The 16898-nt window shown below is 34.5% G+C and overlaps 1 protein-coding gene across 1 annotated transcript in view; it reads right to left on the minus strand.

Annotated features, from left to right (window-relative positions):
• celsr1b (cadherin EGF LAG seven-pass G-type receptor 1b) overlaps positions 1–16898 on the minus strand; it is a 71770-nt gene that overhangs the window by 17411 nt on the left and 37461 nt on the right. The window contains exons 6-13 of the mRNA XM_051100031.1: positions 12258–12415; positions 7419–7582; positions 7033–7158; positions 3152–3318; positions 2844–3029; positions 2608–2721; positions 2361–2535; positions 13–154 (exon numbers count right to left, since the gene is read on the minus strand). Of these exons, the coding sequence (XP_050955988.1) occupies positions 13–154; positions 2361–2535; positions 2608–2721; positions 2844–3029; positions 3152–3318; positions 7033–7158; positions 7419–7582; positions 12258–12415 (1232 nt within the window). The remainder of the gene's footprint in view (positions 1–12; positions 155–2360; positions 2536–2607; positions 2722–2843; positions 3030–3151; positions 3319–7032; positions 7159–7418; positions 7583–12257; positions 12416–16898) is intronic.

Here is a 16898-nt window from a genome sequence, read left to right on the forward strand (position 1 = left end):
AGAGATACTCACTTGTGCTCACAGTATTGTCCGTAGTAATTGTGTCCACACTCACAGCTGTAGCCACGTTTGGTGCTGGGTTTACGAACACAGGAGGAAGTGTATTCACAGGGGTTCAAGAGGCACGCATCCACACAGTCCCTGCCAAAATAACCTGAGGAAAAGGAAAATGGAGAAAGAAAGTGTTTGTCACAGATTCATAAAACAAGACACTTAGGGACAGATTTACTAAACAGCAAATTAGCGTTAGAGCGCAATGCCATAAAAGTGCCGGGAAAATTCTGCATGTGATTTACTGACAAGGTGCACATTAAAAAACACAGACGCAGCCAGATCCTTTCCATAATGGCGACCAGTTGCTTGATTCATTTAAATACTCACCTCCCAAAAATTTACAGATCGAAAGGGAATCTCATACAAATGCATATTTAATAAGGTGAGTCAAAAAAATAACTGTGTCCTTGCCTTTTCAGTGCTAATTTCCTACTGCGTGTCTTTAGTAAATCCTGACAGTAAGTCTTTTAATGCCCAGTGAGGGTTTGCGCTGGTGCGAGCTGAGTAAATCTGGCCCTTAAAATGAAATCATATACAGAAGGCTCTAAATGTCTAATTTATAATGTTATAAATAAATACTTTTTTTTTTACAATTCAGTATGTTTTATCTATTTTTTATTTTATTTTATTTGGACCATGAACCTGAAATTCAAGTGAAATAATATACCCAAATTTTTTGAAAGACGTTATTAAAGAAATTTATACATGTATTACAGAAGGATGCATTAAATTGAACAAAAGTGGCAGTTAAAGCATTTATAATGAAAAACAAATGATTTCAATCCAGAAAAATGTTTCAGTTTTCAAAAAAAAAAGGTACTGTTTTCAACACTGATATAACAGCACTGAATGATGTTTCTTGAGCAGCATATCAGCACATTAGAATGATTTCTGAAAGATCATGTAACACTGAAGACTGGAGTAATGGGAAAAGTGAGAACTGAGAAAGTGAGTGTGTATCACAGATTCATAAAATGAGACACTCAGATCTTAATTCCGTGCAAGTCTATTTCAGCCACTGAATTAAAAAAATCGCAACTTTTATCTCACAACTCTGACTTATTTTCTCAGAATTGCATGATATAAACTTGCAATTCTAAGAAATCAAGTCATAATTTTGAGAAATAAAGTCAGAATTGTGAGTTTAAATTTCGAGAGTTTATAACTCATAATTCTGACTTTATAACACGCAATTGTGAGTCAGAATTGAGAGATATAAACTCGCAATTCTGAGAACATACTATTTTTCTCCCCTCAAAATTGGACTGTATAACTCGCAATTGTGAGGTTATATCTCACAATTCTGAGAAAAAAGTCACAATTGTGTGATACAAACTTGCATTTGCAAGAAAAAAAAAATTGCAAGATTTTATCTGAGAAAAAAATTTGCGCGTGAAAAAGACAACTTTATTGTCTGACTTTATTTCTCACAATTGCGAGTTAATATGCAATTCTGAGGAAAAAGTCACAATTGCAAGTTTATCTCAGAGAAAAGTCATATTTGTGAGTTTTTAATCTCACAGTTCTGACTATTTCTTGCAATTGTGAGTTTACATCACGCAATTCTGAGAAAAAATGTTAGAACTATGAGTTTATATCTGAAAAAGAAAAGTCAGAATTGCGAATTGTTTTTATCTCGAAATTCTGACTTTATAATTCACAGTTGTGAGTTTATATCATGCATTTGAGAAAAGTCAGAATTGCTAGTTTATATCTCGCAATTCTGAATTTATAACTCGCAATTACGTGTTTATATCTCACAGTTCTGAGGAAAAAAGCAATTACCTTTTTAAAGGGGTCATCGGATGCCCATTTTCCACAAGTTGATATGATTGTTTAGGGTCTTAATGAAAAGTCTATAATATACTTTGGTTAAAAATTCTCAACGGTTGTGTAAAACAACACCCTTTTTACCTTGTCAAAATGAGCTCTGCAAAAATCATCTCATTCTGTTATTCTCGTATTGTTTCTTTAAATGCAAATGAGCTTTGCACACCCCACCCCTCTCTTCTCTCTACTGCTCTGAGAGATTGTTTACTTTAGCCGCATTTAGCGTGTTTAGCTGAAACCTGCTAACTACCACATTATTAGGAAAGGTGATTGCAGAGATTCATAAAAAAGACACATTTATGTAGATCAGGAGGCACATTCCCTTCACAAACAAATGTAATCCACTGCATCTTCAGCGGCTCAGATGTCGGGAGTAAATGGCGACCACTATGTCCATTATTACATCCAGCAACACAACACCTCAATCGGAGATATTGTTGAACTTTTCAGTCCTTTTGCAGCACTATTGGTGTTACCTGACTCGCAGACACACGTGTGTGACGCCCAGTTGTCTGTGCAGCGACTGTGAGATGGACACAGGTTGGACTGACACGCATCAGGTACGTTACATCCGTCTTTCACACGGATTCGCGACGCATGCCGTATGTTGATGTTGGCAGTGTTGGTGGAGGTCTCGCCCATTCGGACACCCTACAAAATACCCTTGTAAATAAGACAATAAACACCTTTGAACAACGTAAATATGTGTGTATATGAGTATACCTGCATGCAGCCAGTAAATCCAGCCTGCACTGTGTCATCTTTCTTAAGCAGTCCACCGATAAACAAGTTTCTCAGTTTAAGCCCAGGCAGCTCATTACCGATCTCCACTGTCCTCTAAACAACAAAACAATATAATAAATCAAATTAATTAAAATTGTATTTATTTTGTAGTGTGTTTTTGTCTTTTTTTTTTTAAATGTCAATTTTTTCAGCTTGTTACTTCATAGATCATATACCTGAAACATGCCATAGTCCAAAGACACGAGAGCCATATATTTAATGTCTTTGCCATCTTTTCCACTCTTGAGCTCGACGAGCACATGGTGCCATTCACCGTTATCCACGCATACCTGAGGAAAATCTAAGAGCGCCACACGTCTGACACCCAGAAACACCTGGAACCGAAGGTGTCTGTTGTTCACCTGTAAACACAAAACAAAAAGCTGAGAAAACTAATACAAGTCTCAGTTATCTGCTTTATTAAAGCAGGTGTATCATACAAAACAGTACTGAACGCAGTGGATTACTGAAACACAACACTCACCATAAGACTAATCTTTGAAAACTCTCCAGCACTGGCTTGTAGTAGAACGCCTGTGCTTTTGCGGGTGCGAAACATAAGACCCATGTACCAGGGAATGGCAATGGTGATATCCGTCTCACTCCATGACACCAGCGCGTGGCCATCGAAATGCAGGGGAGCAGGCATAACTGCAGAAAAAGACTGTTTAGATGACATCCAGACTAAACAATGTTGTTTTATTAACTGACGTCTGTTAAATTAAATAAACGCCACTTGATGCTTTGACATTCCCTCCTGTCTTGAGGCACAAATAATCACTATTATTCGCACACAGAGGAATGTTTTCCAGTCATCCAGGAGATTTCTTAATCAGGAATGTGAAATGTTCTTCCACACATGTCTTCAGGGCAAATATTTTAGTTTCTCTATGTGAGGGCTGAAGTTATGGAAATAACAGTAGTATATCTCAGACCCAGTCCTGGGAGTGTGAAAGTAATAGTGGTGATATTCATACTACAGTTGGGCCTTCACTTCAGTTTTCCTCAATTTTAGACCTACAGTAGAGAGGAAGTTTTTCAGTGTCCTTTTTGGAGTCCCCGATCTCAGTTTGCTAGCTCTATGTTAAGGGGATAGTTCACTCAGAAATGAAAATGACTTCATGATTTACTCATGATTTACCTGTCAAGCCATCCTAGTTGTATTAGACTTTCTTCTTTTAGATGAATACAATCCGAGTTATATTAAAGGCGAGATCCACTTCCAGAACTACAATTTACAGATAATGTACTCACCCCCCTTGTCATCCAAGATGTTCATGTCTTTCTTTCTTCAGTTGCAAAGAAATTGTGTTTTTTGAGGACACATTTCAGGATTTTTCTCCATGTAATGGACTGATATGGTGCCCTGAGTTTGAACATAATTTAAATACTTTTTAATCTCAAACGCTCGTCTTGTCTTGCTCTGCCTGAACTCTGTGTATTCTGGCTCAAGACAGTTAGGGTATGTGGAAAAACTCTGATTGTATTTTCTCCCTCAACTTCAAAAATCATTTCAAAATCATCCTACATCGCTGCAGAAGTACCCACCCAGTCTTTGCAATGTGAACATGCAAAGAAGATCAAACACCCTTAACAAAAAAGGTAAAACAGCGATATAGGACAATTTCGAAGTTGAGGGAGAACATGAGATGGGAGTTTTTCGACATACCTTAACTGTCATGAACTGGAAAAAAAACAGAGTTCAAGCAGAATAAGACAAGACGAGCGTTCGACATTAAAAAGTATAAAAACCGATTGTTTCGCTAGACAAGACCTTTCTTCGTTGGCTGGGATCGTTTACAACCGCATTTGGGATTGTTTGAAGCCGCATTTAAACTGCATTTTAGAAGTTAAAACTCGGAGCACCATAGAAGTCCACTATATGGAGAAAAATGCTGAAATGTTTTCCTCAGAAAACATCATTTCTTTATGACTGAAGAAAGAAAGACATGAACATCTTGGATGACAAGGGGTGAGTACATTATCTGTAAATTTTTGTTCTGGAAGTGGACTTCTCCTTTAAAAAATGTTTCAAGCTTTATAATGGCAGTGAATGGCTTTTGAGATTTTGAAGCAAAATAAAGTGCATTCATCTATCATAAAAAGTGCTCCACACAGCTCCAGGGGGTTAATAATGGCCTTCTGAAGCAAATCGATGTGTTTGTGACAAATATCCATATTTAAAACTTTATAAACCGTAATCTCTAGCTTTCCCTAGTGAAAAATAAATAAGCTAAAATGTATTTGAAATACATTTATTTTTATGCTAAATATACTACAAATACATTTACATATTTGTGTACTTAATAAAAATACTCTGCAATTGTACTTTTGGTATACTAAACTAATATACTTAAAGTCTGCTAAACTGGAACAACTAATTTTATACTTAATACACTTTAATTGTGTGGAAGTAGTGCTGAAGTCCAACTAAATATATACTTAAGTATATTTGATTGTGCTAAAGTGGAACAATTGCAAGTATACTTTAGGTACACTTTAAATACTTTGTATTTAAAGACAGACAATATTCAAAATCATAGGATCTTCATTAAAATTATATTAAAACAAATTTTAGGCTTAATATTAAGAAATGTTCATTATGCATAAGTAGTACTCCCAATAAAGTTTCATTAAACTTATTATTGTGAACTATACTTCACACGTTCATGCTTACATATAATTAGCCGGAGTATAGTAATGCATATTTGGCGTGCTGTCCGGGGAAGGGCTCTGAGCTCAGGAATGGCCCGAACCCAGATAACCCCCCTAGGTGTAGTGAGAACTTGGAGTGATAAGATGGGGTGGTGGAGGGATGCTGATAAACCATCAAATGGATGGAGGCAAGTCAGCTGTATTTAAATTTGTAGCGTTGATTAGCTTGAGTGAGCTCCTCTTGTGATAATCAGGCTAGGTATCTGACGTGCTCCTCCCGAACCTTGTTAATAAAACATCATTTAGCATAAAATAAAGGTATTTTAAATACATTATTTTTTTACTAGGGTCCACTAACTGTTGTACGTTCATTCACAAAAGAGTGGCGTCGGTGCCGACAGCGCTCACGGCGACCCGAGTTCAATTCCCGTCTCGAGGTCCTTTGCTGATCCTGCTCCCCTCTCTCTACCTAGTACTTTTACTGTCATCTCTCCACTGTTCTATGTGAATAATAAAGTAACAAAACCTCAAAAATATAACTTAACAAAAAAAAAAAGAATGATGTTCCAGTGGATGATGTAGGATGTAGGCGTAGCGTAAGCTCTGATAAAAATACGCTTGTCTCACAAGAACCAATTTTTGTTTACAGCAAAGGAAAACCAGTCTCCTCTTGGCTTATATTGAAATCCTTCAACATTTTTTCTTTACAACTCCTCATTTTGTACTTCTAATTTGTGCCCAGTGTTTTGTTTTGCACTATCCTCTGTGCTTCCACGTTCGCTTCCGCATTCATCACTTCTTCATTCGTCACCATGTTCGCCTACATCTCACGTCATCCAATTTGGACATTTTTTCTTACACAAATGCATTGATTCATTTCAGAAGGCCTTTATGAATCCCTGGAGCCACTTGGAGCACTTTCTATGATGGATGGATGCACTATATTTTGTTTTAAAATCTCGACACCCATTATAAAGCTTGGAAGAGCCAGGACATTTTTTAATATAACTCTGTTTGTAAATGTCTGAAAGAAGAAAGTCATATACACCTAGGAATGCTTGAGGGTGAGTAAATCATGGGGTAATTTTTATTTTTGGGTGAACTATCACTTTGAAGAGTAGCCTAATGCTCTTCAAAACATCTGCTTTTGTATTTCACTGAATAAAGAAAGAGATTCTGGTTCAGAGTGATATGAGGGATTTAGATTTACTTCCATTGGCTGTATATTATTACTTTTATGCTCTTGGCATAACATGGCATGATTCCTCCATCCAACTGATAAGCAAAAATAAATAGAAAACGCAGGTTCAATTGGGTTTCCCAGCAGGAAAATTAGGTCAAACTAAGCTCACTGAAAATGTTAAGCCAGTTGCAATCCCATTCGCGCTCTCACCGTTAAAAGATACTCTTTGTGATTATAATACATTTACTGAAATAGGTTTAGAGTGGAAAAAGATTGCGACATTTAACCTATCATTTCCCGTAGGTAGATAGATAGATAGATAGATAGATAGATAGATAGACAGATAGACTCTGTTAACTGCTAGGTATGAGTCATTGGATTTGTGTACACATTGGTATTTCATGGAGGCCAAGGGCAAATCTGGGCAAAAGATGGGAGGTGTGTCTATGTGTTTGTGTCCATTAAACAAAATCAAGTCAAAGGAAGAATGAGACAGAAGATAGAACAGAAAGAGAGGATTATCTTACCATGTTCACAGTTCTTTCCTCCATAGCCTAATGGACAGTTACAAGTGTGGGTGTTCCATCTATTCACACATACGCCTCCATTATGACAAACAACCTGGCTACAGAAGTCATGTTTTGCTGCACAACCTGAATAGAAAGGGAAAGCTCACTTTAAATATTAGGGTTGGAGTTTGACAGCTTAATTGAGAGCTACAAAAGAAAGACATTCTTTTAAAAACAGTGCTTATTTAAAGAGGTCAAATGCACATTTTGTCTGTTGCTTATGTTAACTTTTTTGTGGAGGTTGAGGAGGAATTTTTGAGTTAGAGTTTATAGTACTTCACAATGCAGTACTTGCAGAAAAATCAAGGAAAGTTTGTCATGATATGAACTCTACAGTTTCTAACCTGCTGAGGTGCCATTGTTGGAGATAAAGCTGGCCATGTCTATGGGTTTGCTGTCAATAGTCAGGTTCTTAATGCAGCCCACAAAGTCTCGGTTTTGTACTGGGAAATCCTCAGGGAGGTTTGGGACGCCACCCAGGAGCAGAGGTCCGGTAAGATCCAGTGATCTGCAGACATACACACAGAAAGATCCCTGAAGCCACAAACAGTTCCAAGCTTTCTCTTTTAAATTGCTTAACATATTTAAGGTTCATGTGCGTGCAAAACCAGAATATCCAGACCTTGAGGCTCATTGGGCAGAAAATAGATGACAATGTGTTGAGTGCCTTTTTTATTGTACTTTTTGTGCTTTTAAAAGAGAAAACTAAATCCCCATTCTCTCACCCCTCATTCATCTCCTTTTGTGTTTTAACAAAGACAAAGAACACATTGGTTTGGGGGAAAAAGTAAGGGCATGATGACGACTTGGATTTTTGGGTGAACTATTTCTTTAGTATTCCTCTTGCAAAAATAAATAAATAAATAATAAAAATACAAATAAAATGAAAAGTTAAAAAGAACAGCATTTATTCAAAATATAAATCTTTCCTATCACTAATCTTTGCTATCACTTTTTATCAATTTAACCCATCCTTGCTGAATAAGAGTGTTAATTTAAAAATTTAAAATAGAAAGAATAAAAATTTAGCGGTAGTGTATATTGATAGAAAAGATTTATATTTTAAATAAATGCTGTTCTTTTTAACTTTTTATTCCATAAAGAATTCTGAAAAAAGTATTGCAGGTTTAAAACAAACAAACAAAAAAAAAAAAAAAATGGCAGCACAAATGTTTTCAACATTGACAATAAATCAGAATATTAGAATTAGAATTTCTGAAGGATCATGTGACACTGAATACTGGCGTAATGATGCTAAAAATTCAGCTTTGATCACAGGAATATATTGGATTCTAATGTTTACTACAAAAGAATAATGGTATTTTACATCGTAATAATATTTCACAATTTTTTTTTCAACATTTTTGATCAAATAAACGCATGCATATGAGCTTAAGAAACTTCTTTAAAAATCTTACTGATCCCAAACTTTTGATCCCAAACACACACATTATTAGTATCAATAATACGGTATTATATTCAACTAGAAAAAAAAAATATTATTATCATTATTAATGTTAAAATTTTCCACACTATTTAAGTAGAATTGTTTCACGTTGACTTCAAGAAAACATTTACTTCCTTTGGCTTGTTTGGGTACCATGAGGCAAAAAGTTTTTTTTGTAGTTAAATTTTTTAGGTATAAATAAATAAATACATAAATTTGATATTATTTATTTAATGTGCTTTTTGAAACAAACACATTTTTATGCTGTCGTTTTTTTCAATAAACGACTAAAAACATTTCAAGGTACCACAAGGCAAAATGTTTTTAGGTCTAAATAAATAAATAAATAAATTAATAATATAATATAATATTTATAACTTTAATTTAACAAACACATTTCAATGCTGACTTTTAATAAAAGACTATAAAAGTTTACAGGTTTTTGCATATTTGACAGAAGCAAAATGTGGTTAATGCCCTCCTTAGCCATTTTTCTTTTAAAATATTTTTTTTATCCAGTATTATATGCAAACATCTGGCAGCAATGATCATATCCATCAAATCTATCATACATAGAAAGGCAGTCAGATTATGAAAATAATAAAAGAAGGGTTTTGAAAAGAGAGTGAGCCATTAGAAATTAAAATGTGCAGAGCTATTAAAAGGAGCTTGTTTATAAAAGTTTTATTTAGAACATTATTTGGTTATTTCTGCTTTACTGTAGCCAGATATCATGTGACTTTATATTTCAGCATCTGGGCTTCACATTCTAGTGGACCGCAGTGCATTTCATCTACAATTCATACTGTGATCCATAAATCCATGCAGATCTGTGGGTTTATGGGTCAGCACTTACTGTGAGCATAAGGTCTGACCCCAGCAGTTGCATTTGAGAGGCTTTAAAGACCATATCTCCACTTATCTCAAATGGAGCTCTACCATCTCATACCGCTCTATTCTCCACACACAGAGACAATTAGCCTACAATGGCAAATCCCAGCTGCAGATAAGCCGGAGTGTGGTTCCATTGTAGAGCCCATAAAACTGGTTTGACATGAGTGCAGATTGGTGGAGATTAAGAAAGAAAGATGGAACTGAGTGTAAGGGGAGTAGCAGAATGCTGTGTAATCTGCTGTAATGATCAGCTATTCAACACCCGACAGTAGTTTGCGTGCCTTCGTGTGCTCAAGTTCCCCCGTCCTGTCACACTCTCCCTTTCAGGGAACAATATCATGCCCTCAGGACTATAGACGGTGGAAACATGAATGAATGTGGGAGACGGCGAAAGTGTGAGAAGAACGAAACAAACAGTGCAACTTGCTAGACAGGGATCACAACAAACACCTCAAGCCAACATGAAATCACAATTTAGACTGTTTACTTCTTTTACCCAGATAGCACACGTACGTCTGTAAGATGTCTGTTAAAGATCACTTGATCTGGAAAGCATCTGCTGTGTACAAATATCTGACAGACGTCTGTAAGATGTCAGTTTTACATGAACATCTTAAAGACATCTAATAGATGTCTATTCGACATCTGATAGGAAACATCCTGTAGGCATATTGCAAATGAGCAAACACTACAAAAAATATGTCTTGCAGATGTAAATGCAGATGTCAAATAGACGTCTCCATGACATATGTGTGCTATCAGGATTTTGACTGTAAAAATGCCACAGTAAAAAGCTATTAATTGCCTAGATAGCACACATAAATTACGGAGAGGTCTATTTGACGTCTGCATTGACATCTGGAAGAAGTATTTTTAGTGTTTGCTCATCTGCAATACGTCTATAGGACGTTTCCTATCAGATGTCAAACAGACGTCTATTAGATGTCTTAAGATGTTTATGATTTAGAATCTATGTAAAAATGACATCTGAAAGAGGTCTGACAGATGTTTGTACACAGCAGATCCTTTCCAGATCAAGTGATCTTTGACAGACATCTTGCAGACGTACGTGTGCTATCTGGGTGGTTAACAGTAAGTTACCTTCCCTGATAGCACACATACATCTCGGAGAGGTCTATTTGACATCTGCATTTACATCTGCAAGACGTATTTTTTAGAGTGTTTGCTCATTTGCAATACATCTATAGGACGTTTCCTATCAGACGTCAAATAGACATCTATTAGATGCCTTTAAGATGTTTATGATTTAGAATCTATGTAAAACTGACATTTGATAGATGTCTGACAGATGTTTGTACACAGCAGATGCTTTCCAGATCAAGTGATCTTTGACAGACATCTTGCAGACGTACGTGTGCTATCTGGGTGGTTAACATAAGTTCCCTTCCCTGATAGCGCACGTACATCTCGGAGAGGTCTATTTGACATCTGCATTTACATCTGCAAGACGTATTTTTTAGAGTGTTTGCTCATTTGCAATAAATCTATAGGACGTTTCCTATCAGATGTCAAATAGACGTCTATTAGATGCCTTTAAGATGTTTATGATTTAGAATCTATGTAAAACTGACATTTGAAAGATGTCTGACAGATGTTTGTACACAGCAGATGCTTTCCAGATCAAGTGATCTTTGACAGACATCTTGTAGACGTACGTGTGCTATCTGGGTGGTTAACAGTAAGTTCCCTTCCCTGATAGCACACATACATCTCGGAGAGGTCTATTTGACATCTGCATTTACATCTGCAAGACGTATTTTTTAGAGTGTTTGCTCATTTGCAATAAATCTATAGGACGTTTCCTATCAGATGTCAAATAGACGTCTATTAGATGCCTTTAAGATGTTTATGATTTAGCATCTATGTAAAACTGACATTTGAAAGATGTCTGACAGATGTTTGTACACAGCAGATGCTTTCCAGATCAAGTGATCTTTGACAGACATCTTGTAGACGTACGTGTGCTATCTGGGTGGTTAACAGTAAGTTCCCTTCCCTGATAGCACACGTACATCTCAGAGAGGTGTATTTGACATCTGCATTTACATCTGCAAGATGTATTTTTTAGAGTGTTTGCTCATCTGCAATACATCTATAGGACATTTCCTATCAGATGTCAAATGGACGTCTATTAGATGCCTTTAGGATGTTTATGATTTAGAATGTATGTAAAACTGATGTTTGTACACAGCAGATGCTTTCCAGATCAAGTGATCTTTAACAGACATCTTGCAGATGTACATGTGCATCTGGGTTACTACATACAGTGAAAAACTGTAATGGACATTCCATGAAATTTTATGGTTAAATATTTACCTGATCTCATGATGAAAACATTCACATTCACTTGTGTTCATGTTATTGGGTAGGTTTAGGTGTAGTGCAGATGGTACGTTATTTTAAAACGCCACAGAGCATTAGAGTTATAGCCCCACTCAACGGACATTTCAAATCAGAATTGCAGTGACTCGTACAAAACCATAAAACATAAAATGTCACATAAAATGTACCGTATGTATTTCAACTGTTCCATGGAAAAAAAAACCCTAACACTCTTTTAGCGACACCAAGTGGACATTTCACATCAAATATGTCACGAAATGTTCGTACAAAGCAGTATGTATTTCGTATCTTGCGGAAAAGTTCCCACTGGTACATTTTCGTCATGCGGTCAGGTTGTAACATCTCATTTTTAGAAAGTGAAAAAGAATGTATAATTTACAGTGAAAAAAACATAAAATGTAAACTTAATTTAAATCCATGAATCTAAAATGTTGCTGCTGTATTATTAAGGCAAATTTTTTTTACCGAAAACACATACTTTTTTTGGCCTGTTTGGGTGCCGCGGGCTGCACAGCTGTAGTTTCCAATCTGTCCCCCGAAGCGCAGAGCCATGGCCACATCACAGTCATCGACAGCAACCACAGCAACCTTTTCCTCTGAGGGGCCGTGAGGGATGCCAAGACGGCCTATATTGGGCTTGAATAACAACAAGTGGAAATGATAAGAAACTTTCATTCAGTGATTTTGAATTCAACTAAAATGTGCTAAAATGATGGCAACACAAACCTATTTTTGATACCTGACAGAAAAACAAAGGGTAAAATAAGCCTTTTCTTGTAAGTCTAGTGTAAAATTTTATTCATATTATCTATTCACACTAAAGATGCTTCTTTATACAAGAAAATATGTAGGGTTGAAGGTCCAAATTGAAGTTTCAATGCAGCTTCAAAGGCCTCGACATGATCCCAGCAGAGGAATAAGGGTCTTATCAAGTAAAACCATTGATCATTTTCTAAAAAAAAAAAGAAAAATTGATATACTTTTTAACTACAAATGTTCATCTTGCACTAGCTTGACCTCACGCATTACATAACCACACACACGACGTAGGCGGAAGTACTGACCCAGTGTTTACAAATCAAATGTGCAAAGAAAGTCAACCGCCCTTTACAAAAAAAGGTAAAACAAGTTGAAGTTGGAGGAGAAAATGAGATGGAGTTTTTACCTTTTTGAACCAAAGTACAAAGACAAAGAACTAACCGCGCGTGACATTTCCAATGTGATTATGTAATGCGTGAAGTTGCTAGTGCAAGATGAGCATTTGTGGTTATGAAGTATATAAATTAAATTTTTTTAAAGAAAACGGCAGATGGTTTCGCTAGATAAGACCCTTATTCATTGGCTGGGATTGTGTAGAGCCCTTTGAAGCTGCAATGAAACTGCAATTTGGACCTTCAACCCATTGACTCCCATTGAACTATATGGAGAAATATCCTGGAAAGTTTTCCTCAAAAACCTTTTTTTTTTTTCTCTGAAAAAAGAAAGACATAAACATCTTGGATGACATTGGGGTGAGAAAATACAGGAAAGGAGGATATTGTTTTTTTCTGAGTGAACTAATCCTTTAAGGAAGGAGGTCCCTCACAAACAGATCCTTTTATGAAAACCCCTAATGTAAGGTAACGAAGCTCACACATTCGTCACCATTAAACCTTTCTTCTTACATCCTGGCTAAGAATCTTAAAGTTTGTGAATCTGAAAAGTATTTCCATTTACACCTTTGTGAGTTTGTAGATAATAGGTTTTGCTTGTCTGTAATCTCTGACACACAGCATGAGATGATTGTTTAGCACTCTGTGACATTCGGTTGCTTTCTCAGCTCGTCTAATTGGATTATGCCAACGAGATGCTGGCACAGAGGAGATACCAGACAAAGAGAGCTCGTCATTTCACGTAAAACCTCCCCAGAGACCCAAACTGTTTCCACAACGCAGCCGAAATTTGTATTATAATCTGGCAACACCCTTCCCCCATGCAAGAGGTTTTTAAAATTTTCTCAGCTCATTAAAATTGATTTTGTGGTGCATATGATGTACTGAGCTGCTCTTTGATGTCTGCCCTGTGGTGGTAAAAATGTCCAAGTGACAGTTTGGTGTGATGTGAACATCACTCGCTCCTGAAGACAGTTCATTAAAGCGCTGGGGTCACTATTCAAACTCAAATGTCTACCAAACAGTTATCTGTGTAGAAAGAGAGCGCAAGCAGAATAACATTTCTAAAGTGTTTGTAAAATTATTACATAATAATAATAATAATAACAATAACAATAATAATGTTATTTATTATTATTATTATTATTATTATATTTTTATTAGAAGTGTCGCTGACTATAAGTAAAAAGGGATAATTAAATAAACAATAATTTAATGTTACTATTTAAACTTTGCATTATAATCATAATTTTTATTATTATTATTATCACTACCATTAGTGCTGTTGTCAATAATGCAAAGGGATAATTAAAATATCTAAATAATAAATAAATGGTAATGCTTCTAATTTTACATAACAATAACATATAATAATAATAAAATAACCGTAAATAAATAAATAAATCTAAACAAATAAATACTGTTGTTGTTTACGTTATTATTATCTTTACCATTATTATTATTATTACTGCTGCTGTTGCTGCTATCTATAAATCAAAGGTATAATTAAATAAATAATATATTAATTTTAATATTTAAACTTCGAATAATAACAATTATTATTATAATTATAATTATTGCTGCTGTTGTTGCTGTCTATAAATCAAAGCAATAATTAAATAAATAATATATTAATTTTAACATGTAAACAATAATTTGAATAATAATAATAATAATAATAATAATAATAATAATAATGATAATAATAATAATAATTAATTATTATTATTATGCAAAGTAGAGGGATAATTAAAATATACAAATACTAAATAAATGTTAATACTTTTATTCAACTTTACATAACAATAATCTATAATAATAATAAAATAACTGTTAATAAATCAAAATCTAAATAAATAAATATTTATTACTATTATTATTATTATTATTTTATATTGTATTATTATTATTATTATTGCTGTCTATAAATAAAAGGGATAATTAAATAAATAATAAATTGATTTTAATATTTAAACTATATAAAATATTTATTATTATTATTAGTGCTACTGTCAATAAAGCAAAGAAATAATTAAAATATATAAATAATAAATACATGTTAATGCTTCTATTCAACTTTACATAATAATTTATAATAGTATTAAAATAACTGTAAATTAACAAATACATCTAAAATAATAATAATAATAATAATAATAACAACAATAATAATAATAATTATTATTGTTATTATTATCATTTTGCTATTATTAATTTTAAGATTTAAACTTTGCATAATAATAACAACAGTTATAATAATAATAAAACATTATTTTTATTATTAGTGCTGCTGTCAATAAAGCAAAGGGATAATTAAAATATATAAATAATAAATAAATGTTAATACTTCTGTTCAACTTAACAATCTTTAATAAAAATAACTGAAATAACTGTAAATAAAAAAAATCAGCTAAATAGCAATATTTTCAATGTATGTATGCAATCTGGAATTCATCTTCCCATTTTTTGAGGGCTGTCTGATTTTGTTTCTTTTTTTCTCCTTTACTAACTTTTGTCTAAAAATTCACACATTCATAAATGAGATGGCAAGTTTTAATATTCCTCTCAGTTGCTGCCAGACAGCAGAGATGAAGAAGGGAATGTGAGTAGACTGCTAAAGTGGTCAACAAGGAAAGCCGTGAATGGGAGCATTCCTGCACTCTGACGCACGTGTCATGGAATAAATCCAACTGGTCAAGGCCTGAAGCCAACTGTTCAGTCAACAACAGTCATATAACTTTAAAAGGGGTTTGAAAACCCAGTGAAAAAAATGGTATGAGATGCCTTTAATAGCCTGAATACCATCCAAATATCAAGTTTCTTCTACTATTAAAGTGGTTGTATGTCTCTATTACAATTTTCATCAGGTGCATGACAATCTCTATGAAAAAAATGGGGCGAAAGGAAAGCTGATTCAGGATCAGAATGGTGACGACCCTTTAAAGGTCACCGCAACTCAACCCTCCACCTCTCATAATAAGGATCCACTTCCATCGTAACACCATGATGATCCCACAATCTCGCCTGTCTGGAGTCCACTGATGAAAATGAACTCAATGACAAGCTCGATGACAAGCTCAATGCCCTCAGGAACACACACTCACACAAATCCCGACAACAGCTATTAACCTCCAACCTTGTAACTCATCAGCCTTTTTGTTTCAAAGTTCAAAACAATAGTTAACAGATCCCAGGCCTAAACATGAGGTTTATTTTCCTTTCCAAAAAAACACAATCTCAAAATCAAATTCAAATATGAAAAAACAATGATGATAAAATATATTGTATTATAAGGTAGGAAATGTACATTTGTGTTCAAAAGCATACATACACCTTGCAGAATCAGCTAACTGTTTTACCAAAATAAGAGGGATCATACAAAATTCATGCTATTTTTTATTTAATTCTGACCTGAATAAGATCATTCACATAAAAGACGTTTACATATAGTCCACAAAAAGAAATATTAGCTGAATTTATTAAAAAAAAGTTTAAAAAGTTTACACACACTTGATTCTTAATACTGTGTTATTACCTAAATGAGCAAATACCCAGCATTTTTTGTGTATTTGAAACTTTTCCAACAATGACTGTATGAGATCTATGAGATCTATCTTTTCACACTAAGAACAACTGAGGGACTCATATGCAACTATTACAGAAGGTTCAAACGCTCACTGATGCTCCAGAAGGAAAAACGATGCATTAAGAGTCAGGGGGTGAAAACTTTCTGAATTTAAAGATCAGGGTAAATGTAACTTATTTTGTCTTATGGGAAACATGTAAGTATCTTCTGTAGCTTCTGAAGGGCAGTACTAAATGAAATATATATATATTTACGCAAAATAAAATAAAATTTAGACATCCTCATTCTGTTCGAAAGTTTACACCCCTCAGCAATTAATGCATTGTTTTTCCTTCTGAAGCATCAGTGAGCGTTTGAACTTTCTGTAATAGTTGCATATGAG

This window comes from Labeo rohita, chromosome 25 (genome assembly GCF_022985175.1).
Source record: "Labeo rohita strain BAU-BD-2019 chromosome 25, IGBB_LRoh.1.0, whole genome shotgun sequence".
Classification (NCBI taxonomy): Eukaryota; Metazoa; Chordata; class Actinopteri; order Cypriniformes; family Cyprinidae; genus Labeo; species Labeo rohita.